Source organism: Numenius arquata, chromosome 1 (assembly GCF_964106895.1).
Source record: "Numenius arquata chromosome 1, bNumArq3.hap1.1, whole genome shotgun sequence".
In the NCBI taxonomy this organism is placed as follows: Eukaryota; Metazoa; Chordata; class Aves; order Charadriiformes; family Scolopacidae; genus Numenius; species Numenius arquata.
In genome coordinates, this window is record NC_133576.1 from 124622893 (window position 1) to 124650274 (window position 27382).

General features: G+C 37.6%; 1 protein-coding gene across 9 annotated transcripts in view; it reads right to left on the minus strand.

Annotated features, from left to right (window-relative positions):
- The window catches only part of GRIA4 (glutamate ionotropic receptor AMPA type subunit 4), a 237436-nt gene that overhangs the window by 145246 nt on the left and 64808 nt on the right, over positions 1-27382 (minus strand). For all 9 annotated transcript variants that reach the window (XM_074169091.1, XM_074169068.1, XM_074169083.1 and 6 more), the window contains exon 3: positions 12388-12627. In XM_074169091.1, coding sequence (XP_074025192.1) covers positions 12388-12627 — 240 coding nt within the window. The remainder of the gene's footprint in view (positions 1-12387; positions 12628-27382) is intronic.

Genomic DNA, 27382 nt, shown 5'->3' on the forward strand with positions numbered 1-27382 from the left:
AGCAACAAAACAGACAAGGCGAGTTTTGGGAGGCCCTATTAAACAGAATTTCTGAAACAACAGAAGATAAAGTTGCTGCAGTTCTATACACAGATGCAGACATCTATACAGTTCTATACATGATGCAGATATGGGCTTAGGAACCCATAACTGGATATTCTGATACGGAGGAGAAAGTAAGTTCCTTTCCTCACAAGGGGAAAAAACAGTCTTAAAATGAGAAGGGTGCACGGAGTGGGCCTGTTTTGGAGATATTCCACAGAATAACAGAAGTCCCGTGCAGAAAGGCACAATGTGAACATGACCCTTGGCTTTCCACAGAATCTGGACAAGGATTTTCATTCTGCCTCAAGACCAAAAGCATGCAGTTGTATTAGGAAATACCTGGCAGAATGCTTTATTTGTTTAAGGAGAAATTTGATGTTAAATCAATCTTGCACAAGACACAACTTAAAAGATATATACAATGACATACAATGACATGATCTTTTAAAACTTTTTTTAGAGAAACACTTCAGAGGAAGGATATTCTTTTCTCAGTAAAACAATTATTTGATAGAATTAGCTCAGAAATTTCCCTTGAAACACTATTTCTTTGAAAGCATCAAAATCTTTTTAATGGGAAAAGGCTCGTTTAGATGAATTTCCTATTTTGAACAGATTTAAATAAAATTTTAAAGGTGTTGAGAAATACTAACTGAACATTGTAAAGTAAGTTTGGTTTTAAAATAATGCTTAACAAGAATGAAAATACAAATTAAGCAGACACAAGAAAATATAATCTAAAATTTCTGCAAGAAGATTTTTCAGTGACACAAAGATTTTTGATATTTAAATGATTTCAACTCTTTTGCATCCAAAGCTAGGAGACAGAATTATTATCAGGCATATAGATACACACATATATACAAAATGACAAAAAGCCATCCACACCGTCAACACAAACAAAAGGATGTCCCCCCAAAAATACTTGATAGTTCTGTGACTGGGATTGTCCCTTGTGTTTAAGGGCCAGGTTCTTGACCTATTTTGTACTAGTAAACTGTTTACAATCTAAGTTTGGCAAAGCAGCCTTATTTCACTACCAATAGTTAAAAGTTTCCTAAGAGTATTTTGAATAATTTAGACCTATTTGAAACTACCTTTATCCCATTAAATAAAAGACAGTACTCTGTTTTTTACAGGAAGGATATATTTGAATACAGAGATATCTTAATGCCTTGCTTTTGCCAAGTTTCCTAACAAAGTAAACTGCTTCCTTTCCACTTGATTTTGTTCATACAAATCAAACCACTTTGTAACAAGCATCTGCAAACACATTTCTCTGTTATGAGGAACTTCTTTGAATAGCTCATTTACTTAAAAAATGTTGTTTATTATCCTTATGTGTTCAAGACTTGTTTACTACTGTCCGCTTTCATAATGTGCACCTACACTAGCCATTTGTTACTAAGTTTTCTTACTATGAGCTCTCTACAGAGAAAAATTTGTTCGAATAGCTTTTATGAAATAAAAGTGTCTATATGGGACCTTCTTGAGTAACAACTGTTCCATACTGATTGGGCTTTCCAGTAGGAGAGGGAAGATCTAGGATACAAGTCCTTACTCCCAGAACAGTTTCTTTTTTTTTTTTTTTTCGTTTCCCAGTGATGCATTAACATAAAATGCGTATTTGTTCCAGGGATCTAGACTAGCAACCACAGTTTTGGATTCACAACTCCTCTCTTTGATGACACTTTCATCACTTATTATGCCCAGATATTCAATATTACATTAAATTTTCTTTTTGCCATTGCAAAACTGGAACTGGAAGAAAATATACATCACTTGCCCGCAGGAAAACTTCCTGCAGCATCCAGGTGTGCATTAATATTAAAACCCAGCAAGGTAGTAGTATAAAAGAGGGATTTTGAGTCCTTAGGATTGAAGGACCCTTTGGTAACTCTCTTTCCAATTGCAAAATGCTAAATACCTCAAACATTCACTGCAATTTTGGTAACAGAAGCAGCTGTTAATGCTATTATCTGTAAATACTAGTGCAGGAAATTCCCTATACAGAGGCAGAAATAGCATCTGTAGTAGTGTGATAAGTAGTCAATCATTTTAAAAGGATCTCTACACTTCCACCTCTCCTTTTGGAATTCACCAAAGACAAATTATTTGTATAAATATGTATGCAAATAGAATTCAGCTGTAATTAATGAGGGAAATGCCTAAAATATATTCCATTTACAGGCAAAATGCCTGTAAACCTCAAAATAGTGAAAATCTTACTACATCGGAATATGATTCTTCACAGAAGCAGAAAATGTAGTCCTACAATCATAAGATTGCATAGATGACACAATGACAGTTCAATGAGCTGAATTAAGAATGCGTGACTCCAGAAATGCCCTTGAATATAACCACAGATTTACTTCACAACATACTCTAAAGCTGAATTACCTTTACTTCCTGCTGCAACTCCAGAGAAGTAATTTGTACTACATAAGGGATAAATCTGTCTCACAAAATACACCAAGGAGTGATCACAAAGAATTAAATTAGCCTAATACAGTTTGATTATTTTTTAAACAATAACAGCACAAACAATAGAACAGTGGGGTTTGATATTTGTTAGTCTATATTTTGTTTATTTATTTTGATTTTTAAAAAGCCTGCTTTATACTGTATTAAAACTTGGAACATTCATCCACACATAGATAATGCTCTCAAAAGACAAGCTAATTTTTCTAACTAAAAATGCATTTAGAAACAAACTGGCACAAGTATTTGTTTTACATTCAGTATTAAATTGGCACTATGTCTGGTCTCTGGCAGCATCGACTATACTCCCCTTTGTTTGCTACAACTCCGTGCTCCAGCACTGAAGCCAACACCTGTGGCCATATAAAAGGCTATGTAGAGCAGCTGTGGGACTCAGATGTCCACACTGAAATAAATTTCTAAAGCATAAGCATTTGGATGTGTGGCTGGCTTCCTCGTCTGAGTCTTTTCAAGGCCTTCTTTGGAGGTCCACGCTGTTGGATGTTGTATCAATCAACTGTCTGCAGTGTTATTACTGACCAATGTGTAGTGGTAACATAGGACAGCCTCATACTTGGAAAAGATGCTCTTGGTTATGCAGATGTAAGGCTGCCACCGTCCCTTCACTGAAGACAGTTTTTTGCAGGTTTTGTCAATCGTGATACCACTGATATAGATATATGTAAGAAAGGGCAGAGTCTTTCCTAAAGATTAATATGAAAGCTAAACATCAGTAAACCACAACATGAATTTCTGCTTAAAACTTTTTTGCTCTGGAAGTAGTTTATTTAATCCATGGAAAAAATGAATATAAGTCCCATTAGTATGTATATAAATCACCTGTTCTTATTTGGGATCAAAGAATCGTAAAATCAATTATTACAGCATACAGTTCCTAATTTACAGTATGTAGACTTTTCATTATGGCTTATCTGTATAGGGCAAGTGACTAAAATTGTTACTCAGAGCAATATGTCTTCACATACACAGGTACAGCCTGTACCCAGAAATGTGCTCAGAGTTGCTACTCATAACTCAAAAGCAACTGAACTTAACTTTGCTATGCAGACAATCTAGAGTAAAAATGCCAATACAGAAGGGTTTTTTTCAGAAAAATTGCTATACTATAAAGTTAATTCCTTTCTTAACTGCAGTATAACTCCCTTGTGTGGAAAAGCTGTTAAATAAATGGAAACAGATACTCAGAATTACAGACCCCACCATCCTGCTCTCAAGTAAATACAGAATTTGTGTAACAAACAGCTAAAAAATACATGTTTCCATTTAAAGGAATGTGTTACACAACAAATTAACTCTTTGTGCCAGGTTCTATAAATGCAATCCCAGAATGGTGGTAAAGTCTCCATCTCTGGAGACATTCAACACCCACCTGTACACATTCCTGTGCAACCTGCTCTAGCTGGACCTGCTCTGGCAAGGGGGGTTGGACTAGATGATCTCCAGAGGTCCCTTCCAACCCCATATCATTCTGTGATTCTGTGCAATTGCACTGATATTATTAGAACAAGCCATTGGAAGCAGCGAGGTTATTTACATTAGGATATTGGAATATAAAAGCATACAGAAGCTACAGGGATACCTTTGAGTTACACGTGTGCAAACCTGAGATAAATGCAACTAAGAAAAGAACTTAGCTCTAAGGATTCTGCAACACTGTCACAAACAAATCATCAGAAAGGGCAAAGCTGCTTCACTGGCATGGCAACTTGAGAAGCAATATTTAAAATTATCATGAGTCTCTTGTCTTCTGTATGGCATCCACTAACCCAGAATAAAGGAAAGCAAATTCTTCAGATCAGGAATATAATGAGCATCAGTTTATTTAATGTTTTCTGATTTATATTTTTCTATGGCATTTGTATATTAGGCTCTGCTGCATGTTCTGAATGTTTAGCTAGATGACCAAAATACCCAAAAAAATTCTGATGCAGCTTAGTTTGATCCACATCTTACATGGAATAGCAAAGTCAAGGGACTCATCTGCACACTTGATGATCAGCTTTTGATTTCCATACCTGTATTTTCTGTTAATTTCAACCTTGATCTAATATTCAATCATTTCAATCAACAGAAGGATTACTTTTATTTAATGAAGCAGTCTGAAAGCTCTTGGAAGATTTTAATATGTAGTGAATTCTGAGCTCATTACACGATGACCATGCTGGTTTACCATAATTGCTTCTCTTTAGTGGTAAGACAAGGGAAAGATAGAAAAATCACAGTATCATTACTGATGCCAGTGTTAGGATCCAGCTGCATCTTAGTTTCACGTGTGCATTAACTACCTGTACTTTCAAGCTGTTATCACCTGCTGAGAAGATGAGGACAAGCCAGCACGTTGCTGGTGTAATTAATAATGAGCTAACACTGGCAAAACAAAATTTGCTGCAAAGCAATTATCAATGAATAAAGCACACCGGTCTATTCAATTTAAAACATGGAATTTACTGAGTATAGACAGCAGCAGATCATATGAAGGAGGTTGAAAGACAGTTTTCTACACTCACTGATATTTGATAAGACAACTTTTCCATGTTTTCTGTATCAGTTCACATTGGTCTGCATGAAATTACAACATGACCTTGGTAAACAACAAACACAGTGGTACTTGGATTCCATTATGTATGACATGATCCACTGCCCATGTAGAGTGGTTGCTGAAGACAAACAGCTTTTTTCATCAAATCCAGTGAGGACTCTTTACTGTTCACCTACAGAATAAGTGCCATCCTATTCCTGGGATGTATTTGGGCTAGTGAAACTCCACATCAGTTTTATTTGATGGAACTACTCTGAAATAGGTAACAGCTGACATGGTGAAAACACTGATGATTTTGATCTCAGCAATTGTGAGGACACAAAATATGGAAAAGTTCAAACCTACAGACCAGGTGTTAGATTCACCTAATAAACACTACAAGACCAGGTATTGGATGCTGCTTGTTTTCTGGAATACATCGTATTATTATTTCTGTGATGTCATGACAGCAGTGATCTTTGTTTCACAAAAGTTTGGTACATAACTCCATGATGCAGGTAAGAACCTTTCATTTTTAGTGGACACAGTCATGAACTTCTGTTTCTCTTTTATCCTTGGACATTTTTCCAAAGGTCAGTAGGATGAAAAATGCTTATGGTGGGAATCCTTCCAAATTCTTCCTGGTGACCATAATGAAAAAAGGGCCCAAGACCAAGTGGATCACTGCAATTGAACAAAGTCAGATTCCCAAAATGATCTTCTCTACAATCCAGCACATAACTGTTATTTGTCAGGCTTACCTGAAACCCCCTGTGACGTTCTAGCAGTTTAAGGTAAAAGCGATGTAGGTCTGGACTTAACAGTGCTATGCAGAAAATAATTAATAAACAGCACTTGGTGGCAAAACCTTTTTTTTTTTTTGGCAGTATTGTGTTGTAAGTTCATCTTCAATTTTCTGCTTATTAAGCAATACTCGATCTTTTTAACTTACTTCACAAATAAGAGCCTTGACTCAGTATTTTAATGCAGATAAACATGTAGGCTATATTTCCATATTACTACTGGCTTTAGAATGTCTACCTCTTTCAATTGAGCTATTGAAATAACTTTCCAACTTGCTATTGTATTATTACTCTTTCTATTATTAAGACATTTACAAATTTGTTCAGAAGAGCAGTAAAAATATCAAGTAAAGCTTGATGTAGGGCCCACTCTTGCAGTTCCTAGATGCCCAGCTAACGACAACTTAACTTACTGAGTACCGTATTATAATTATAGTCCTTCAACCTGATTTTACAGTGTTTTTTTCTAAGTCACTTTAGAAAGGTTTTGATCTGATTTTTGAATAATAGAACATACTAAATGTTTTACAAAGGCTATATATATAATTGAATAGCAATAATATATTATTGAAAGTTGCTCCATAGTAGAAAATTATCTTTTCAGTGTCCCAAGTACTGTGAAGAAGCCATTCCCAGTTTCCTAGAGAAATCATGAAAATTACATTAATATAAATCCTGAGGGGACATAACAGATCATCTGAGGCAGGATGTAGCAAAGCAGATCACCACTGCAGATATTTTCTAACCTGTTCTTTAAAATCTCTAGTGGTAAGAATCCCCACAATCTCCTCAGCTTATTCTAACCTTATTGAAACATTTTTCCTAGTAACACCTTAAATCTGCCTTCCTGCAAAATAATTCTAATTCTTGCCTTGATCTCAGTGGGTACAAAGAAGATTTGATCTTTGCTCCTTAACAGACCTAGAATAAAACCATCTCAATTCCTAAAGCTTTTTCTCACAGGTCATGATTTTTTTTTTATAGTCTTCCTTTCCTCTGGACCCTTGAAACTTATATATGTGGTATCTGTATGTGGTGATCGGTGATCACAGACCCATTCCAGCAACAGATGCCTGATCCTTGTGCCATGCCCATACTAAAAGCTGTGAACAGTATGCAGTGCTCTCAAAGGGCAAGGAAAAAGTGGTGGGACTTTGCTGCCACCATCATGTCCTCTGTGTGTTTCATTTACTTGATCCCATTCCACTTCCTCAGCTTACTGGAAATTTTTGATCTTTTCTGTTGCAGTGGAAATCGAACACGTGACATGGCAGTGTAGCCAACTGGGAGAGCAATATTCAGCTTTCATTTCTCACATGCAACATTCTTTTTCCTACATTTCAAAATAACATTTACTTTATTGGAAACAGTATGGCTTTTCCAGCTTATGTTATTCTTATGGCTCACCACAACAATCATTTCCCACAATACTAGCACTGAGACAGTTACTCTGCACTTTGTGTTTGTACCTTTGATTCTTCCCTACTAAGTTTACCCTTTGTACCATCTTTATAACATTTCACCTTCTTGATTCATCTATTTAGCAAGATCACTTTGAACTCTGAATGTCTCTTGAGTCACTCTTACCTTGGCCAGGCTGGCTACCCACAAAAGCTGTTCTCTCTGCTATCACGCAAATTCATACTGGATGTTGACTAGACCAGAGCAAAGACAAATCCCTCACACCTTACCCGGGACATCCTCTTACTTTTAAAATATGTCATTAATAACAATCTTAGGGCTATGGTTTCCAGTTTTCAAGACACCATGCTATAGTTGAATCTGTATTTTCTATTTTTTTTCTGGGAGAATATCAGGCATGAAGCAGTATCCCCGGAGTTACTAAACATGGACACACCAAACCTACTGCTTACTTCTGGGCCAGCTACTCTGCCAAAGGAGAAAATTAGGTTACCCTGATAAACTGATTGTAAATAATCTCCCTCAAAATAAGAGGGAGAGCTATACATTTCCTGTAGCTTTCTTTGCTTTCTCCAGACATCTGGAACTGACCTATCCTCCACAAGTCCCCAGAGACAAAAGCTTGGAGATTGCTACTCTATTTACTGTAGGATTAATTCGAACAGGCCATCAGGACTTGTGTAACCCTTCTGCCAGGTCTAGATTGTCATAAAACAGAACAATTTCAGCTTTAAAGGGGTTGCTATAAAAACGCTATCCAGAAATGTGGGAAAATGAAATTTACCTTGTGCACAGCAAGCTGATTTTCCTCACCTGCAACCATGACTGAGTTGGTTTAATGAACAATATGTAATTACAAGGAGCAAAGGGAAAAAAAAAAAAAAAAGCATCAACAAGGTACATAAACAGGCTCACACACAATGCCTAATTTCTAGACAACTATAACTATTTTACAGCCCTCGCCTCTGGTGAGCCAACTGCTACACCAGCTGGTAGATCTACCCCTCCTGCTACCACTCTTTAGTCACAGTCAGGGACTGAAAACTCTTTCTGGGAAACACGGTTAAATTCAAATGGCTGCTGAACTTCTGTGAAGGCACTTTCCAGCTTGCTGGCTGCCATCTTCCCATGCTGCTCTCTAACCCCTCTACCACTCTGCACCTTCGGAACCCCTTAGCTCTGGGTAATCACTGCAGTTTTACTAGAAACTTCAGACACTCCACCTCTCAGTAAGGCTGCACACAATGTGGAAAACTAACATCAACCTCTTGTATGCTCAATTCTTGTACCTCTTGAATCTGTATTGGATATTAGGAAAAACTTCTTCACCAAAAGGGTTTTCAAGCATGGGAAGAAGCTGCCCAAGAAAGTGGCTGAGTCACTATCCCTGGAGGTATTTAAAAGACGTGTAGACATGGTGCTTAGGGACATGGTTTACTGGTGGAGTTGACAGTGTTAGGTTAATGGTTGGACTAGATGATCTTAGGGGTCTTCTCTAACCTAACTGATTCTATGATTCTATTCTTAAACAGCTTCTCACACCTCACACAAATTTCTCCAGCCTTCTTCTGTGATTTCAGGATGCAACTTTTGCTTTCTGGTGCTAGAAAACAGTGTCATCAGCTAGCAAATCATAATACTGTAGGCATACCTCTGCTAGGTCAAAAATCACATGGATTTGCAGATGGACAGCTCCACTTGATTTTATGTCTCTTTTAGAAAGAAATACCTCTCAAACACAATAAAACAACATATATAAACCAGATGTTCTTCTGATCCACTCATTTGATTCTTTGACTTAAGTCCCTTTACAGGTGACATCAAATATTAACTGAGTACTTCACCCCTGCTGGACTTCCCTTTCCCGTAGACATCTCAAGGAGGCATGGTTTTAATTTCAGCCCTTTCCCACTATGCTTTGTGTACCTCAGGTAAGTGTTCTGCTTTTTCCCTGTCATGTCTGTGCTCCTGGCACTTTGCTGTTAATATTAATTGTATTAAGCACTAGGTCATAATTAAACCTTTTTATGGAAGGAAGGTAAGAGAAAAGGCTGCCCAGAGATGTGGTGGAGTCTCCGCCCCTGGAGACATTCAAAACCCACCTCGACATGTTCCTGTGCAACATGCTCTAGCCGGACCTGCTTTGGCAGGGGGGTTGGACTAGATGATCTCCAGAGGTCCCTTCCAACCCCATATCATTCTGTGATTCTGTGATGTATTGAACAAACAGACCCTTGAGGCTTTAGCCTTCTGTGTCACTCTTTACTTGATCACTTTCCCTGTTAAATAATGAGCTGAATTTTCCTTCATCTTTCTTTTAAGTCTAACATCTTTTGCAAAATCTGTTCTCCCTTCCTGTAACACCCCTTGCTACCTTCAATTCATTTTATATCTTTGCCACTCTTCCTAGTATCTTCATCCTGTCACAGGGCAGTGATTTTCCAGACTGCGAGTTTGGCAGAACATCAGAAAGAGAGATTTAACACAATAGCTGAAGCCAGCACCTCAGCAGAATTTGTGAGCTCCAAGACTACTCCATGGTGTAAACCCAAGCAGAGTACATGGGAATGACTTAAAGAGATGCAACAAGAGTGCATTCTTGACCTGAACTGAAATGCTAACGTAGACATCCCCAGCAGCAAAGAGACTGGGGTTCTGCAGGGAGCTGAGAGGCTGTCAGAGGAGAATGGAGTGATGCAGCAGAGAAACCTACCTTAATAATCGGATTTAATTGTTCACCCCCTAAGTGCGAGCAGCAACTGAGCTGCATGCAACAGAGCCAAGAAGCAGGCAGGACAGAAAAGCCGGGAAAGCAGGTCTGAAAACAACATGCATTTGCCCACCACAGCACGTCACTACTGCTGCTGAAGGCTTGCCTAAGTTTATACTGTCATATCGCCTTCTGCCAATGACTTCTGCCTTTTACAGTACTGATTGCTGCTAAATGCTGCCTTCTTCATAAATAACTACTGTGTCTGGCTCGATTCTATACTTATTGCTTACCCTCCCCAATAAGAGTTTATTTATAGCTTCCTGGTTAAGCTGCAAAGATCAACTCTCAGTCTCAGTATCAAAAGCAAAAGGCTAAAGGGGTTCCCCTTCCTTCAGTTTGGTTGGACAGGGCTGCTCAGAGAGACAGGGAAACATCTGGCATGTATAGGCAGGATCTCTGGCAAAAATCTAGACAAGGTTAAGTTCTGGCCTCAGTGACAGAGACCCTAATACTCAACATCAATGATTTTTTTCCTTTTTCTGGTTACACTGATAGTAAGAGATGATACTTACTTTTTTCTTACCTTGTCTCAGATCCACATTAAAAATTTTTATTCTGAATTGGTAGTGAAAATTATTCAGCACTGATGTATCTCTACAGCCATCTTATTACCTAAATACATTAAATCTTATTTTCTCCGCATCAAGCTGAATCACAAGACCTATTCAGAATTTGAGAGACTATCCAATATAGCACACCCTATATCCAAGCCAGCAAATGTCATCTCTTTACCAAAGCCACACTGATGAGTTCAGAGTTGCTGAGTTCAGTGCCATAAGAATCATTCATTAAACACACTGTTACGGATGATGCTGTGAAACTGCCCTTGGTGTGATATTGCATGCTTAAAAATGATGTTTCAATCTAATTAAGCCTATGAATTTAGATGAGAAAGGTGACTGCAGGTTGTGCACTCCTTCTCTTAACAATTTGTTGAACTTGTAGGATCACATTCTACATGTGTACTTGTTTTCTTGTTACCCATAACTATGTCAAATAGGAAAACTTTCTAAATAGACTTATTTTTTCTCTTTCCAGTTATCTTAATACACTCTATAATGCTTCCCAGGACTTCCTTTGTAGGTCCTGCAAACATTAAATGAATCTTTTTTTTAAATAAAAAAAAAACCCAACAAATTATGGAACAATACAAACCCTTTCATTTAGTTCCATTGCTCATTTTGATTTAAATTCAGGTATTTAGGCAATATATCAAGCTAAAAACTCACTAAAATTTAGTGCTTGTATATAGAGAAAATTGACTTCTATAGCCATAATCAAATAATTAAACAGATTTCGTTAGGTCAGTATAATTCCCTATTTCTACTGCAGAGTAATTATACTGGAATAAAGCCACTTTAATTCCAGAAAAGACTGTCCACATGGGGAGCTATATTGAAACAGCTGTAGTAAAATAATTATTTGACTACAGCTATGCCGCTTGCTTCCCTCCTGAAAGCAAGCCATCAACATAAAAATCTTACCTCTTTCACAGAAGCTCAGCCATGTTGGCTCAATCCTACTCCATAAACAAAGGCAAAGGGCTTTACCAGCAGAATGAACACATGATGTGGAGATTTTACTTCTCAGTTCAGTACTGAGTGGCGAGGTGCAGTGATGCACTTGCAGTTTTTTACCACTTAAAAGGTTCTGAGATGCTCCAGGATGTGGAATAGAGAATGCGGATAGAAAGTGTAGCCTTTTGTGTAATGTGCTATGTATTTTATGAAAATGTAGTCAATCACACAGATAACCCCAGATGAAAGGAGTAGAAGACAGGTTACTGCAGCTCTCCCTCCCTCTGCTGCCCCATGGATGCCTCTCACCTGGCAGGTATTGCCTCTGACCTCCACTTCTCTGCTGCAGCCTGAGGGCCTCACACTGAGCGACCCTCTCTCTGCCTTGACCTTCCAAAGCGTGGAAGCCCCAAGGCTCGCATCTCAGCTTACACCAGAGCAGGTGCAGAGAAATGGCTGGTCCTCTCCACTTCTTTGTAGTGCTGTCACTTATGAAGTGAGTTGAAGAGCGAACAGAGCTGTAAAGTTCTTCCTATTGAACTGTGCCTTTGTTTCACTAACATTAGTTAAAATGTTTTAATGTTCTAGACTTAAAGCACAGGCTTTGGCTGGTCAAAACTATGTGCATCCAATATCCAATATTTGCAGATGAAGGAATTCTTCCTTCAGCCACACAGCTATTCAATCAGAAGTACTTCACCTCAAAGGCCCTTAGAATTTGACTCCCCAAGCTCTCAATACCATACAAAAATGCACAGTTCTTGCAAAAGTTGTTTGAACTACAAACAAAGCTGGGTCGCAACTCACCTCGATCTGTGTCATACAGAAAGACAAAGCGGTTCCACTCATAATGATCCAGCAAGCTCAGGAGGGCTCCCCGCAAAGACGGCCGCAGCTGCAGCACAAACTGACTCTCACCCTCCGTGGGGAAACTCGGCGTGATAAGGGAGATGTGCAAGGCGCTGCAGAATGAGGTCAAGGTATGTACTGATCTCTTATCGTAAAGTCCAAAAATGGCAAAAACTCCTCTAGAATACTGGGAGCAAACTGGAAGGAAAAAAAACAAACAAGAGTTCAGTTAGTGACAAAAATCTGTAAACACATATACATTCCAACATCCTCAAATTTTTAATTTGAAGATTTCAATTTCTGCCTGTATTTAACTATACACAATTTTCACAGATTTTTCATTCTGGAAACCAATGAATAAATAGCTAAATAACATTTTGTCACTTTTGGATCCTATTCATAGAACTTTACATTATCTGTAGTGTTTTTATTCTAAAATAAAATATAAAATAAGTAACATGTATTTTTGCATACCAGTGAAAAGTCAACATATGCTGTTTTTTACCACAGCTCTGCATATTATCAAGCACTGATCATTTCCATTACCTTAAACAGAAAAGTGTTTACATTTTAAAATGTGAGGACTATCAAAAAAATGTTACTGACTTCATAAGTGAAATCTGGACATTTTGCATTGTAGCAACGTAGAACCTTCACTCCCTTTTAAGCAGGGGGCCCTTGTGCTACATTAAAACTCTACTACAGACTGAGCAAAACCTGCTTCATGAATAATCTCCTTGACTTTAAGAGAGTAGTTGAAGGAAAACATATTAAGTCAATGTGACCAGACTTTTGCCCCAAACCTTTAATTTCTACTCTGTGTCAACCTCAAAACCAGAAAACAAATGACCTGAATATATATTCTGAGTTTTGATTGATTTCAGCAGACTGGATAAGGGCTTTACTGATCTATGCACATAAAAGCAGGCATAAGGGTATTATTCTTGAGAAAATACTGCCTTTCAAGCAACTCATAAAGGGCCCAATGAAAAACATCCCACTTTTTTTGAAGTACAAAACAACTTATTGGAAACTGTGTAAGCATTAATAGTGTTAACTATCCCAGAATCACAGAAAACGGAAAAGGAATAGTCAGTTAAGGGATCATCACACTCATTTTCTCCTAAGTATTTATTTCCTATGCTCTCCTGTTCCAGACTCTCCCTCCTCACATCCCATTCTCATATGTAGCATAAACATGGGAAAACCTAAGTTAAAAGGGTGTAACTAGATGATGTTCTCCTCTCTTCTCACTTGGACGTCACAGTCATCCTGTGAGAGCAGCAGTCAGGGTTCTGCATACACACTTAGAAAATCAGCTGATTCAAAGCAGTTCAACTTTAATTCTTTCATATTACATTTACTGCATAAAGAGCAAAAAATTCAAGTTGTGCATTTTTCTTCTTAAAACTGGATGATTTATTGAGATCTGAGGCCAGAACGGGAAAAGTGCCCTGAGGGCAGTTCTGTGATTTTATGTGCTGCCCCACTGTTACAGCCCCCAACCTCAGGATTTTCATAGCCAGATTATATATAAATAAAGATTTTTTAAAAGCTTTCTTCCTTCCCCTAAATTCCCTTTCAGTATATTGATACACAGCTCTTACAAACCCCGGCAGTGTTGTCTTTGCAGGAGCACACAACATACATTCTCCTAGATCCATCAAATGACTGGCTTGCCATTCCACTAATCATCCAAAAAAGTGTTGTTCTGTGCTTTCCCAGTTTCGTCTCATCTTTCTTGAACACAGATGACCAACACGTTTAGAATTTCAGTTGAAGCCTTTCTGCTTCTTTTTACAATCCTTCCCCTTCTCTACTGTAAAATACTTCTGCTGACATATCTTAAGATCACATTGCATTTTTCTGAATCTGCACCTCAGTGATGGCTGACAATCATTTCGGTATCAAAATTCCGCTCCTTTTTCCTTCTGAGCCATTTCCAAGTGATGAGTTTCTGCTTATAGCATAATATTTTCATTAGTCACCATTATTCGTTTTCCATTATGTCACATCTATTATTGCACTCCTCAAAATTATCTACTTCCAGTTACATTCTTAGTCTGCTCTGAACTTCTAGCGATGTCTGTATCTGCCTCACCAGAAAATTCCATCAGGGTACTCACTTTTCGTCTCTGTGTCCACTGTAAAATCAGATTCTTAGTATCTTCCTCCTGCAGCTATGCTTCTCCAGCCTGGTACCTCCTCTTCTACCAGCATTTGTTGCCATCTTCCCCTTAGTTTCATGCCTACCTTTTAATTCTCCTGTTTGTTTTCATAAGCCACTTCTCAAAGGAAGATGTCTATTTATTTCATTCTTTTGGCAATTGGAAGATATGGATGAATCCCATACATCCTACCTTAATAAATTCTGGTTGCATTTTATGCAATTTTCTGTCTATAGCCATATTTTAAAGTTTTCTTTCCATCAAAATCTGTTCTGTAACTTCACAGTCTATTGATGTTAAGCTGCTAGATCCATGTCTGTCAGATTCTATGTCCCATTTTAAAAATAGGTATTATATTTCCTATTCACTGCTCATATGTATCACAACTCATTTAACAGTTCTGTTAAAAAGCACTTGTTATTGCATCTGTCCTTCAGTAAACCAATTCTTTAAGAACCATGGAAGAAAGAGGTGATTTCCCTATTCCCAGGAGCCATCATGCCTCTTTTAAGATCAACGTCCTTCCTGAGTGAAAATCAATGATGTAAAGTATCTATTAGTTTTACATCTCTAACCAGATTTTCCTGTTTTTCTGTCCCATCATCAATATATAACGGCATCAATTACTTTACTATTTCCCATCTTTGTATTTAAAGATGTAAATGACCTTCTACTGTTGTTTTAGTGTCCTTTGCAAGTTTCAGTTTTCACTGGCAGTCTGAATTTAGGCTCTCATTTCTGCAACAAAAGTCCTCTATACCTCCTGAATTCTTCAACATAATCTTTCTAATAACCCTTTTTAAACACTTGTTTCTTATATCTTTCTTGTATAATCATTCATTCAGGTCTGGAGTCACATCCTGCATGTTACTTTCCACTGCAAAGGGATTTCTCAGTGTTTTACAAGTGTTTCTGTGAGGAAATGGCAGGCCTCCTTTATTTTCAAACACAGCCCAGTTAATTTTGCCAACTGAAATAGTTGAATGTAAACCTTGTGTACATAAGTGGTAGTTACTTAATGTGTTTTCTGTTTTGAGAAAACCCTTGTTAAGGCCCTGCATTGCCTTACTTCTTTACAGTTTTACAGGGGCAAAGGGTACTTTTCATAACACACAGTCCATACAGTAGGATTCTACATGATGAAAAATTCAAAAAATCAATGTCAAGCTGTGAAATTGTATACTGAGTGGAGTTAAAGCTCAAATTTATTCTCAGGATGAAAGCAAAAAAGAGAGAAAAAAAGTCAAACTTGAAATTTTATTAAATAACATGATATGAGCCTAAAATACTTTTAACTAAAAAAACCAGAATAATAATTCTTCACATTTTCAAAGCAAACTATCCTTGCTACAGACTAGATCCAAATACAATCAAACATTATCTATCATTCAAGTCCTGAAATAACCAATCCAAGAAAACTTGTGCTACTATACTCTAGATCAAGACTGGGAAGTTACTGAATAGTGCCCTTCTTTGCTCCTTGATAAGAAAAAATGCTAAAATGAAGGTTATGAGAATTTCTTCTTACTCAGTACAATTCCCACAGAGAGGAAAAATGCCTGTGACACTATGGAGATTAGGCTTAAACATATGCAGGGATGCTGCAATGCTACTGAATCAATTTTACAGTAATCAGCAGCGACCACAAAAATCAGCAAAGCCAGGAGGATTTGCATTCTGATTCACTACTGTTCTCAGAAAATGCCTCCAGGCAAACATGACTACCTGGATTTCCCAATTCTTTATCTATTTCTCTTACCCTTCTAAAGGCATTTTAGTTATTATAAATGGAGTGAATTATGCTTGGTAAAACACAGTCTCATATTAACATTCTAAGAAAATTTTGTTCAAGATTTTTTCCCCCATAAATATAAAGCAGTGACAAATACACTTTCATGAGCATACTTTGAAATATATTGAATAATAATTTGTCTTTAAACCAGACATCTCTTCATAGCTGACAACTTAATTCCAGTATTACGCATATGATTTTCTCCTGCAAATTTTTGCAATTCCATCGGTCTCACCAGAGATAAGATGAATGTGGAGGTCAAACTCCAGAGAAGACATTGCAATGCACCTTAAATGGCCAAGATAATGTTATTGCAGTAGCTGTAATATGAATTAGATATGTTATATTCTAGCAGATTGAACTATGTGACAGTACTATCACTTTAAAAGAAGAGGTGATACATGGGTAATCATGATGCCAAAATGGCAAAAATTATACACTGGAGGTTCATTGAGACACAGCCAAGCCACGTGCAGTCTTCTTTCTCTGTGAGAGTAAGACTTCTCCAAGGGCCTGTAATTGTTCTAAAGACAAGTCCCACACTTTAAACACAAATCTTTTCTTGAAAAGCACATAGAAAAAAAGTCTCAACTTCTTACTCTCTGATTTCCAGAAGTTATACCCATATAGTTTAAATCCTCTAAACAGACACAGGGGAAGTCAGATTCCAAATACAACTGTAATCATAACCATGAAAATGACACAAAGAGGTCAAGTGAAAGTTTGTGAGAAATGTATATGTAAAAATACACATACATATATATACCTGCACAAATATTTACATAATATTGGTCCTGTTTTATTATCTGGTCACACCCAAGATTTATAATTTCTTCAGGAGACAAAAAAACCACTACCCTAACCATACATTTACAAAATGAAGTCTGATAAGCAGAGCACAGCTGGCCTGCCAACAGCATTAGTTTTGGTTGGCAGCCTATACGGTACCTATACCATATAGGTAGGAACTTGGAAGACCCACAGTCTAGCACAGAAGTAACATGGTAGATCGTGCTTCAGAGCCATGACTCAAAGACGCTGAGTCTTCTAGGACACAAGCTCTGGAACGAGCATTTTACAATGTTTTTCCCTAGGTTTTAGACTCTTATGTAGGAAGCCCCGGCACAGCTGGCTGTGACAGATATACTGACAGGCCCGCTGATCTGCCATAAACTTACAAACTGTAGAAGCACCAAAAGTGAAAGACTCAGAGCAGTTTCTGTTTTGGAAGTTTTCCAGATATGAGGACAGTCTTTCATTGCTCTCTTTATTTCCTCCTATGCTTTGGAGATCTAAATGGGGAGTGGGGATTGTGGTCAGTCCATAGCAACTTGTTTCTGCTGCTCCTTCCTCCTCATGCTGTTCCCCTAATGCAGTGTGGTGTTCCCCCATGGGATACAAACTGCATCAACATGGGCCCTTCCCATGAGCTGCAATTCTTCAAGAACAGCCACACCATAGGTACTCTTCATGAAGTACAGTCCTTCAGGAAAAGCATGCTCCACATGGTTCCTGCCAGAAAACCTGCTCCTGCATGGGGTCCTCTCCATGGGCTGCCACTCCTGCGGGAGGCCTGCTCTAGTGTGGGCTCTCCACAGTCTGCAGCTTCCTTCAGTACTCATCTGCCTGGGGTTTTCCATGGGCTGCAAAGTGGATATGTGCTCCACCATGGTCCTCCATGGGCTGCAGGGGGATAACGTGTCACCGCGGTCTCCTCCATAGGCTGCAGGGGAGTCTCTGCTCTGGTGCCTTTAGCACCTCCTCCTCCTCCTTTTTTACCAACCGTGGTGCCTGCAGGTTTTCTGCAGGGTTTTTTCTCTCACATTTTCTCACTTCTCTCACTGCTCCTATGCAGTGTTTTTTACCCTTTCTTAAATATGCTATCACACAGGCACCACAGCTTCGCTGATGGGCTCAGCTTTAGCCAGTGGTGGGTCTGTTTTGGAGCTGGCTGAAAACTAGCTTGGGGGGTGGCCCCTGGCATCTTCTCACAGAGGCCATCCCACAGCTGCCCCCCAACCAAAACCTGTCCACAGAAAGCAAATACTTTCTGGTAAACTACAGACAGCAATACATTTCAAAATATATACAAGGAGTTACACTTCCTTACCACCACAATAATGTATGAAGGCTTTCATTTGAGATGTGCCCACAACGCTGTCAGTGATCCATGTCCTCACGGATCACAGTCATATACTCTCTGTTTTGTTCAGCTGCTGTGCACCTGCATTTGCCAGCACTGCTGGAAAAGTACGGGGCGAATTTTCTCAGCCTAAAGAACTCCTTCCAAGAGGAACAGCCTAGCCATATGGAGATGCAAGCTTTACAAGTGAGATGAAGCACAGAAGGGAGAATCATTTAATCTAAATAAGGACCTGCCTCCCAAAGTGAAATGATTTATCAACTTATATGTGTGAAAGCTCCAACACTTGAGACGAGATTAAGTAATATTTCTAAAACAGCTTTGCGATCAGAGTTTTCTGTTAAAATGTCAAAACGTGTTTCTGTTCGATTTGCACAGAACATCCCAACACTCTCTTTCTCCTCTGTGCTCCCTGATCCATCTCCTCCTAATCACTCCACTGACCTCCACTTCCTGGAAGAGGATGAAAGGCCAGCCAGGCCTCTAGAATTACTAGGCAAGTGATCTAAATTCATCCCCATGTAGTTTTCAACTATCTTGTACCCAAATCTAGTACAAATTTGATACAAATATGCTCTTTCTCTGGGTTGTCTTTGAAACTGCTGATTTTATACTAAATTATGCTGTTGCATTAAGAAAAGTTCCCAGCACTGAGACCAACTTAATGAGGTACCTTCATGAATTAAATCACTGATATAAGATGACAGATAGGATTATAAAAGAGAAAACAGTGTTACATAAACTGGGTAGATGAAAAACATTATAGATGTATTAGGACCAGCTTACTACTATCTTAAGAATTGTCTTGAATAGAAGAGAATATTTCTAAATATTGTTGTCCAAAAAAAGAGGAAAAGGGAAACAAGGAGCTTCTTACAAACTATATGGTTAGATTTTTTTGTATCTAATGAAACAAGCACCCATCACAACCCTAATAATTTTCTATTTATAGACCCTGCACCCTCTAAATCATCATCTACCTTTGCCTTTAGATCACAAACTTCTTCAAGTAAAGGAATTATTCTCCTCTGTGCTCAGGAGGCATCACACTTTGGGCAGCATCATGCCTAAAGCATTATACTAACTAAATTAACACTCTGGAGCAAATAATTTCGCATTCCCATGTCTCAGTTCTCAATGTTTCAACTGTCTGGCCTATTTCAGACTCTAAGCACTTGACAGGAAGGCCAGTAACCTATTAGATGTCTGCAAAAAGATTAGCACAATGGTCCAACTGTCTCAGCTGTGGCTTTTGAGTGCTACACCAATGTGAATAAACATTACACCTAATAGACTTTATCTTGCAATTCTGTAGTAAATTCTGGAACCCTAAAAACATTTAAGCACCTGTCCTAAAGGTCAGTGCTTTAGTTGTATGTATAAAATTAAGCACGTACTAAAGAGTGTGCAGGAGTATTTATCTGGAGATCAACAGAAAGATCCATCAAACTTGAGGCACACAATATTCATAAGTGTCTCACATTTAGCCCACATCAATGGGTTACCTCTAGTACTCTATAAGTGACTTGCCAGCTCATGTAAAAATACTCTCCTAGGAACAGTGAGAACCTTGGTTTAATGTGCTAGATCAAATGGTAATTTGGGAAATGCAGTTTTGTTTGTGTAACTGCAGATGTGAGAATGTATTGCAAAGTAAGATACAAACTTGCTACATTTTTGAATTAATAATTAAGTTTCCAGAAAAAATTTTTGTGAATTGTCTCTAAAAGACTATTTCTGTTCAAAGTCAATTTCTGAAACAACAGCAGAAAGTGATAGCACATTTCTTGCCAATTGAATGGAAAATGGAATTGAATTTGCTTAATTAACATGCACAGTATTTTCTTATTTTAAAATCAATTTGAGCATTGTAATATAGTATTTTGTGGATGATGTCTTATACTAGATCACTATGTTACAGAACATTAACTTTAGAAGGTTACCCTGAGAGATGCCCAAAATAACAGAAAAGAGAGGATGATAAAGACCAGACAAGGCTGAATTGTAGATCCAGCTGCTGAACTCTTTCCCCTGCTTCATAAGGAAAAAGCTTTTCTCTTCACAAATTAATACATTATGATTAAAGTTTCCTCCAAGCCAATCCCAAAATAATTTGTGAAAGGAGTGATAAGTGCACGCAGGGAGAGTAGAGGGGACTGTCTCACCTGATTCCTACCGCCTGAAAGTTAGACTTTTAAATTCTTTTTTGATTTTGCCTGTCTCTAAAACTAAAAAAAGGTATATTCAGAAGACATATTCAGAAGACAGATCATCCCAGATTAAGATGGGTGATAAATTAAGTGTACTGATTTATCCACTAGAGGTACCTATCTCTTTTGGCTGTAAAAGGAGTCTATGCAACTATGAAAGACTTGGCACCTACATTTAGATAGCTACATTTAAAAAATGTTTTAAAAAATCTTACTTTACGAAAAATATCTGTGTTTTTCTCGCCTGTCCAACCCTAGATTCAATGTAATTTGGAGCTGTCCTTCTTTGAGGCCCTTCTCACACAATGGACACAGATCCCACCCAGCCAGGGGTTGCAGGTATTTCTCAGATACAGAACATGCATCTCTGTTTTCCTGAAAAGTGCTGACAACTCTCATTTCTTGATGAAGAATACAAAGTAGCTTGTCCTTTCATAAATTTCTATGAGGAAAACTGCTTTAATCTTTTAAGTACTTTCAATCTGAAAAATTCTGCACCACTAAAGTATTTTACTTTCATTAATATATAATTCCAAATAATTTAAATCCAATGGAACATTTTTACACAACAAGAAAACATTTTTCACTGTGTTTATTTATAAAATTTCTCTTTCCACTTTGCCTTGGCTAATCTCTTTGATAGAACTCCCCTCATGAGTTTCACATTTGCCGAATGCTAACAAATCTTTTCTCATTTTTAAAAGTACTTTACAGCTCTCTGCTATAAATTATCCAGTCTTTGGGCCTTTGTCCTTCAGCCCTTTGCACTCCATGGATCTGGTACTTATACCTGTCTGGCAATGCACATACATGCGCATTTCCCTAACTCTGCCAAAACTTTCTCTTTGAATGCTCTCCCATAGAGAATCCACAAGCAGCATTTACCTTTCATAGTCATATGAATGAGAATCCACATTAGTACAGAAGTTCCTTTTTGGATGTTTTAAAAAAAAAAAGATAAAAATATCAGCACCACATGAGACTGCCAGGCCTTTCAGAACCATAGAATTTTAAAATGTTAAACATGAAGGTTTTGGTAGAAAGTTCCCATGAAGATGGCAGGTTTTTTCAAGGATAAAATGTTTACTTTTCTTTTTTTCTTTTTTTCTTTTTTTCCCCTCCTTCAGGACAGAAGCTTAGAGCGGCACAACAGATTGCAGGGAAATTAGACTGGATTACGGTAAAAAACTGTTTAATGGAATCAATGGTAAAACTCCCAATTGCTTAACTGAGGTTAACATTTCAAATCAGATACTCATATGGCATTTAGAAATCTTGCAAAATCATATAACCTCTTCAGTTTGCTAGCTGAGGGAAAGCTCATTTTCATTAGATGAATACCTAGAGAAATCATGTTTTATAATTTACCTAGATTGCCTGTGTGATTAAACATTTTTTGCTTCTGTGATTAAACATTTTTTTGCTGTTCTTGGATTGATTCATTTAGTTATAAGACATATTATTTCTTTCAGTTCAAATTTGAACTTCATCCAAACATTCCTTTGTAGAGAAAAGAAATTTCTTTGCAGTTTGTTTTTCCCACCAAAATGTAAGATTTTATAAAAACGTGCCCCCACATCCCATTTTAATGAAACAGAACAAAGAAAAGTCTGAATTTTGTTTTAAGATGTAATCCTTTGATGGCCCAATTCTCTACAATATTATCTTTCTTTTTCCTTTTTATCTTGGAAAAGGAGGAGATAGGCACATTCAAATGGACCTTTTCAAAAGAAAAAAGAACTGAAAAAAAAAATCAGTACAATTTTAAATGGGAGAGTATCTTATAAAATGTGCAGTTGATTGCATAAAAATAGCTTTTTATACATAGCTATGTAATCACAATTTTTTTTATGCAAAGGAAGAACTATTTGTAGATTTTGGAAAAAATAGCAGCAATAATTTTTTTCTTCGTTTTGGAGAAATACTTTCAAATTTTGCAGTACTCCTGCCAGCAAAACTGTCACTGACGGGAATTAACTGAATTTCATAGGAGATATGAGAGGTGGAGTCATACAGTATGGCTCCTGACCTAAATTGTTTTGATGGATGCACTATCAACATTTATACCTCGCACTTTGAACCAGTGGTGCTTCTTTATGTCAAACCTTGTGTTCTAATTTAACTCAACTGAAACAAAACATGAACTCTGCTGTAATTTGAGGAACCTCAAGTAAAGCATTTTTTAAAGTATCAGGGAACTTCCATGTGACTTTAAAAAGTGCCTAGTCATCTAACTGCTTACTCTGATCTGGGAAATGTCTCCCCAGATCTCTGAAATATCTGGGAAAAGGAAGGAAAGGAAGGCGGAAAATCATGAAAGATGTGACTAACTGGGTCCTGCACGAAGATGTAGGTCCTTAGGTGGTTGTCATTCAAGCTTGAATGTAGATTTTTTTTTTATCTGGTTTGTAGTTTTATTTTTAGAATTAAAGCCTGTCATGAGGGGAGTGATGACACTTGATCCATCGCTGGAACTCTATTTTTCTTCCATTGCCGAGTCTGTCTTCCAACTTCATGGTCTTCCACCTTAGTCTTCCAGCCAATGCAGTTTGCCCACTGAAGTGCAATGCTCTCTGTCCAGTCCAGGCTTTTGGAAGCTGACAGGGGTGAGGCTGAGGTTACTTTCTTCCCTCATTATCAGATTTCGCACCACCAAGAGTCCCTTCACTAGCAACTTAAATCATTGCTTACTTTGATTCATGCTATTGCGTGAGGATATAATCTTAAATAATTCTTCCTGCTTTGCTGTTTACCATTTAGAATGAATGAAGCCATGGATGCCTTTTGGCATCAGTAAGATCAACAGACATTCACCACACGATGCTGATTAAATAACAATACAACATTGCTTTCTTGGCCACTCTCAGATCTAAGCACCTTCTAAAGAGCCAGAAAACATGGTTTCTAATTTTTGAAACAATGTCAATGTTAAGAGGATATATGTGATGAAAATCTTATCTGTTTTTCCCAATTCCTCATGGGTTAATAAAAACTGTTATCTAATTACATACACCTTATCTTAAAAATTTTTTTTAGTCATTTTTTACTCACAATTTGGACTTCCATAAGAAGAGATTCTGAATACTTCTGATAAAATCTGTTGGTTTTCGTTTCCTTTACTTCCTTCCCGATGATGGTACAAAGCAGAATTTGAAATTAGCATTACTGTCAGATAAATGGGACACGGTATCACATCATGAGATTACATACAACTTGATCAGAGAGAAAGAAACTACTCACAAGACCTAGAAATAAAATTCTGCTGCTGCCTTCTGCAGTCTGTGACTGTGTATTGGCAGAACAGCAGCAGGTGACAATGTGCACAAGGCCCTGCTGAAGCTATTCCCCATTTAAGGGTTATTCTCTGAACTATCATTTCAGGGATCAAGATATATGAAGAGACAACTGTGCTATTAGTCTTCCCACATTTGAGGACCTTTGTTTTATTTACAGTGGATAAGAGATTTCCATGCTTCCATGATTTTTCTTCTAAGTTAGTACAAGTACGTTCTGATGAGTAAATACTTTTTATGCTAAGTACTAATACTAAGTACTTTATTATTTGGGTTGTTTCTTCTTACACATCACCATTGGTAATGATGGCTTTCCCAGAACACTTAGGTGCTTCTGACAGCCTAGAATTAATCTTATTGTTTTTACTGTTTTTCCTAGCCTTGATCTAATGAATTGGCATATGCTACCTGGAGAGATAAGACCCAGTCTGAGTGAAAGGCAAGGAGCTGGTAAATTTTCAGTCTAAATCGCATTTTAACTTCCACTAGCTGTAGACGTGTCACTTAGCTTTTCTGCTAATCTGAAAACCAAAGATTCTAACACTTAAGTTCTTCACATAGTTGGAAAAATGAATAAAACATTTTCAAAGAATCACTATGATGAATGTAGATACCCTTATTATCCATCACTGGCCTGTTCACCAAGAATTCGCCGAGATTTCTTTCATCATTCTGTACTTCAGCCCTCCCTCAAACATCCTAGGCTTTATTACTCTTAACTTCACAAAAACACAACCCTATCAAGAGATTTTCTCTCCTGCTCTTCCCAGAAATTTGGGTCTTAACCTGTTTAGGTGACTATATATATCTGGGAATTATGGTTACTTAAGACATCTCACACCGACATCTCAGGTTGTGTTTTTGTTACTTGCACTTGTTCCTTTATGTTGCCTTGTTGTTTTGATCATCTCACTGCACTGAAGTTTTTTCAGCATCTTGTAGCTTGCCTGTTTTCCCCAGATAATGCAGTGATCATAGCTAAGGGACTTTTCAGATGTAGATTCTACTTACTATGGACATGTCATGTCAAAATGACATTAGGGAATTACTGTCTGTGGAGGGCCAAAAGTCCAAAGCTTAAGAAACCTTGAGCTATCTCTTTTCTTCCCCCTCCCTCCTTTTTTTCCCCTGTGTGCCTTGCAGTTTCATCTCTATTCATTTTAAGAGAGAGCTTCTTCTTAGCCTCCCACGATTACACCAGTGGGAATCAACCACAATACAGTTGGGTGGTTTTAAAATCAAATGCTTGGAATGGATTACTGGAAATGCATCTTCCACTGTCCTCCCTTTTTTGTTACCAAGCTGTTTCTTCTTTCTCTGAAAAACTAATCTTTCTGCCTTTTTTATGTATAAAAGGCATTTCTAAATAGCTATAGGTCTCCCATAATAATTAAAATAATGGAAAAGGGAATTACCTTTCAAAAAATAAAATATAAACGATCCATTTGACCAAGGTTATTTAAAGCGAAAGCCATTCACTTCCTAAATGGAAGATCAGATTCTCATCAGATCTGAGTGCAAGATGGATTCTGGCCATGCCCCTGTGTTTAATGACTTCAAGCTCTAACTGCTTGATACGGAAGGCAGGTTTTCAGTGTCAAATGCCATGAATGGAGTATGCTTTCTAAATAATTCTTTTGAACTGAAACAAGACTTAAGGGAAGAAGTTTAATACACGGACAAAACCATCTGTGTATACATCGTAAGAATATGTATGCAAGTTTTCTATTTCTGTGGATCACAAATTATTTTATTCTAATGCAAACTGGTCAGCTGTGTATTTTAAACACATATAAATCTCTATTATAAATTGGGATAGATGTTAGCTGAGATGTCTGTTTATTTGGCAGATAATGCCAAATAAAAGTACATAACTGAAACTGTGGCTAACATCTTTGTCTTACTTATATAACTCCTCCATGTTCAGCTTAACAAGGAGAGTTAATTTCATTTCAATTCTTGGGCAGGAGGCACTTACAGGAATGAATGTGCTATTGTATGAGAGCCTAAGAATTGATAAGAGGAGAACGTTTATGTTGTCTCATAAAGCACAGTTACCACCCACAAAACAGTGTTTCACATGAAATAATTACATTATAAGTTCTGCTATGAATGAACATCTGTTTTGTAACTCTGTATTTGTACAACATCTAACAAAATGGTGTCTTTATCGAAAACTGGAACTTCTAATGGCTGCCGAACTAAAAGCGGACTGTAGAATGTAGGCAAAAGTTTTGAATGCTTGGCATGACCCATCTCCCCTTGACTCAAGTAGCCATTCTGAAACACAACACAACCTTTCAATAGGCAGAAACTGCTTACCACATCTCATATTTTCCTCTAAGAGAAAAATTGCTCACTCACATTAAAATCAATTGATGTCACTGAATTGCATTATTACGTCGCTGACTACAGTAATTCCAGAATCTTTCTTGTAATCTCCGTTCTCTTTCACAGTATTTCCCAATACACAAAAAGATGGCTGTACAACCTATGGCCTTAAATTCATAAACCCAAAGAAATCAAACTGCATCTCAAAAACCAGCTGCTCATTGTTCTCCTCAGGTGCAGTGCGGTGCAGATATTTGGGTTCCTATCCTGCTCTTGGCACAACAACCAAAAATGCTGTTTCCATCTCTCTTCCTATGAGATTGTCAGATTGTGAGTTTATAAGTGAGAACAATAATCTGTAAAGCATAATAAAAAGATGGCAAAATGTATTCAGATCCACTTAAGTGTGAGGGAATTACTGGTCAAAGCCTAAAACAGCTGTTCAAATTCAGTTTTATGCACCGCTTCAAACCTTTGTACATGCAATGAGTTTTCTGCATTTCTCAAAAAATTTACCTTCTGAAGGCAGAGATAATGATTTCTGTGCTTGGAAACTGCCTAACAAAACGAAAGCAGTAACAGAAACATGTTTTTCAGTTGCCTTCATTTCTTCATGAGTTTTCAGCTAATCCTACCTTTTTTAAGCCCGGTTTTCAGACACCATCTTAAATATTTCCACAACTTCACTAATTGAAAGCAGGAGCACAAGCCCTCTCATTTTGCTCTCTTGTATCTTTGGCAGGAAGAGGGCTTCATCCATAAGGCATTTTGAAATGGACTGTCTATAATTGGGATTTCTACAAAGCTGGGAAATGTGCTGGTGATGGATTTAGAAAAAAAAGACAGATAAGAAGGAAGCCGAGATCAGTTGCTGGCACCCTGTTATCTCTGTGAATGGACCAAAGGCGGGTGTACTGTGGGGCCTGGGGGAAAAGGAGGCAGATTGTCAAACAGAATTTGCCATTACAAAATATTGTTCTTTATCATGGTTATCACAGGAGATTTAAGATAGCTGT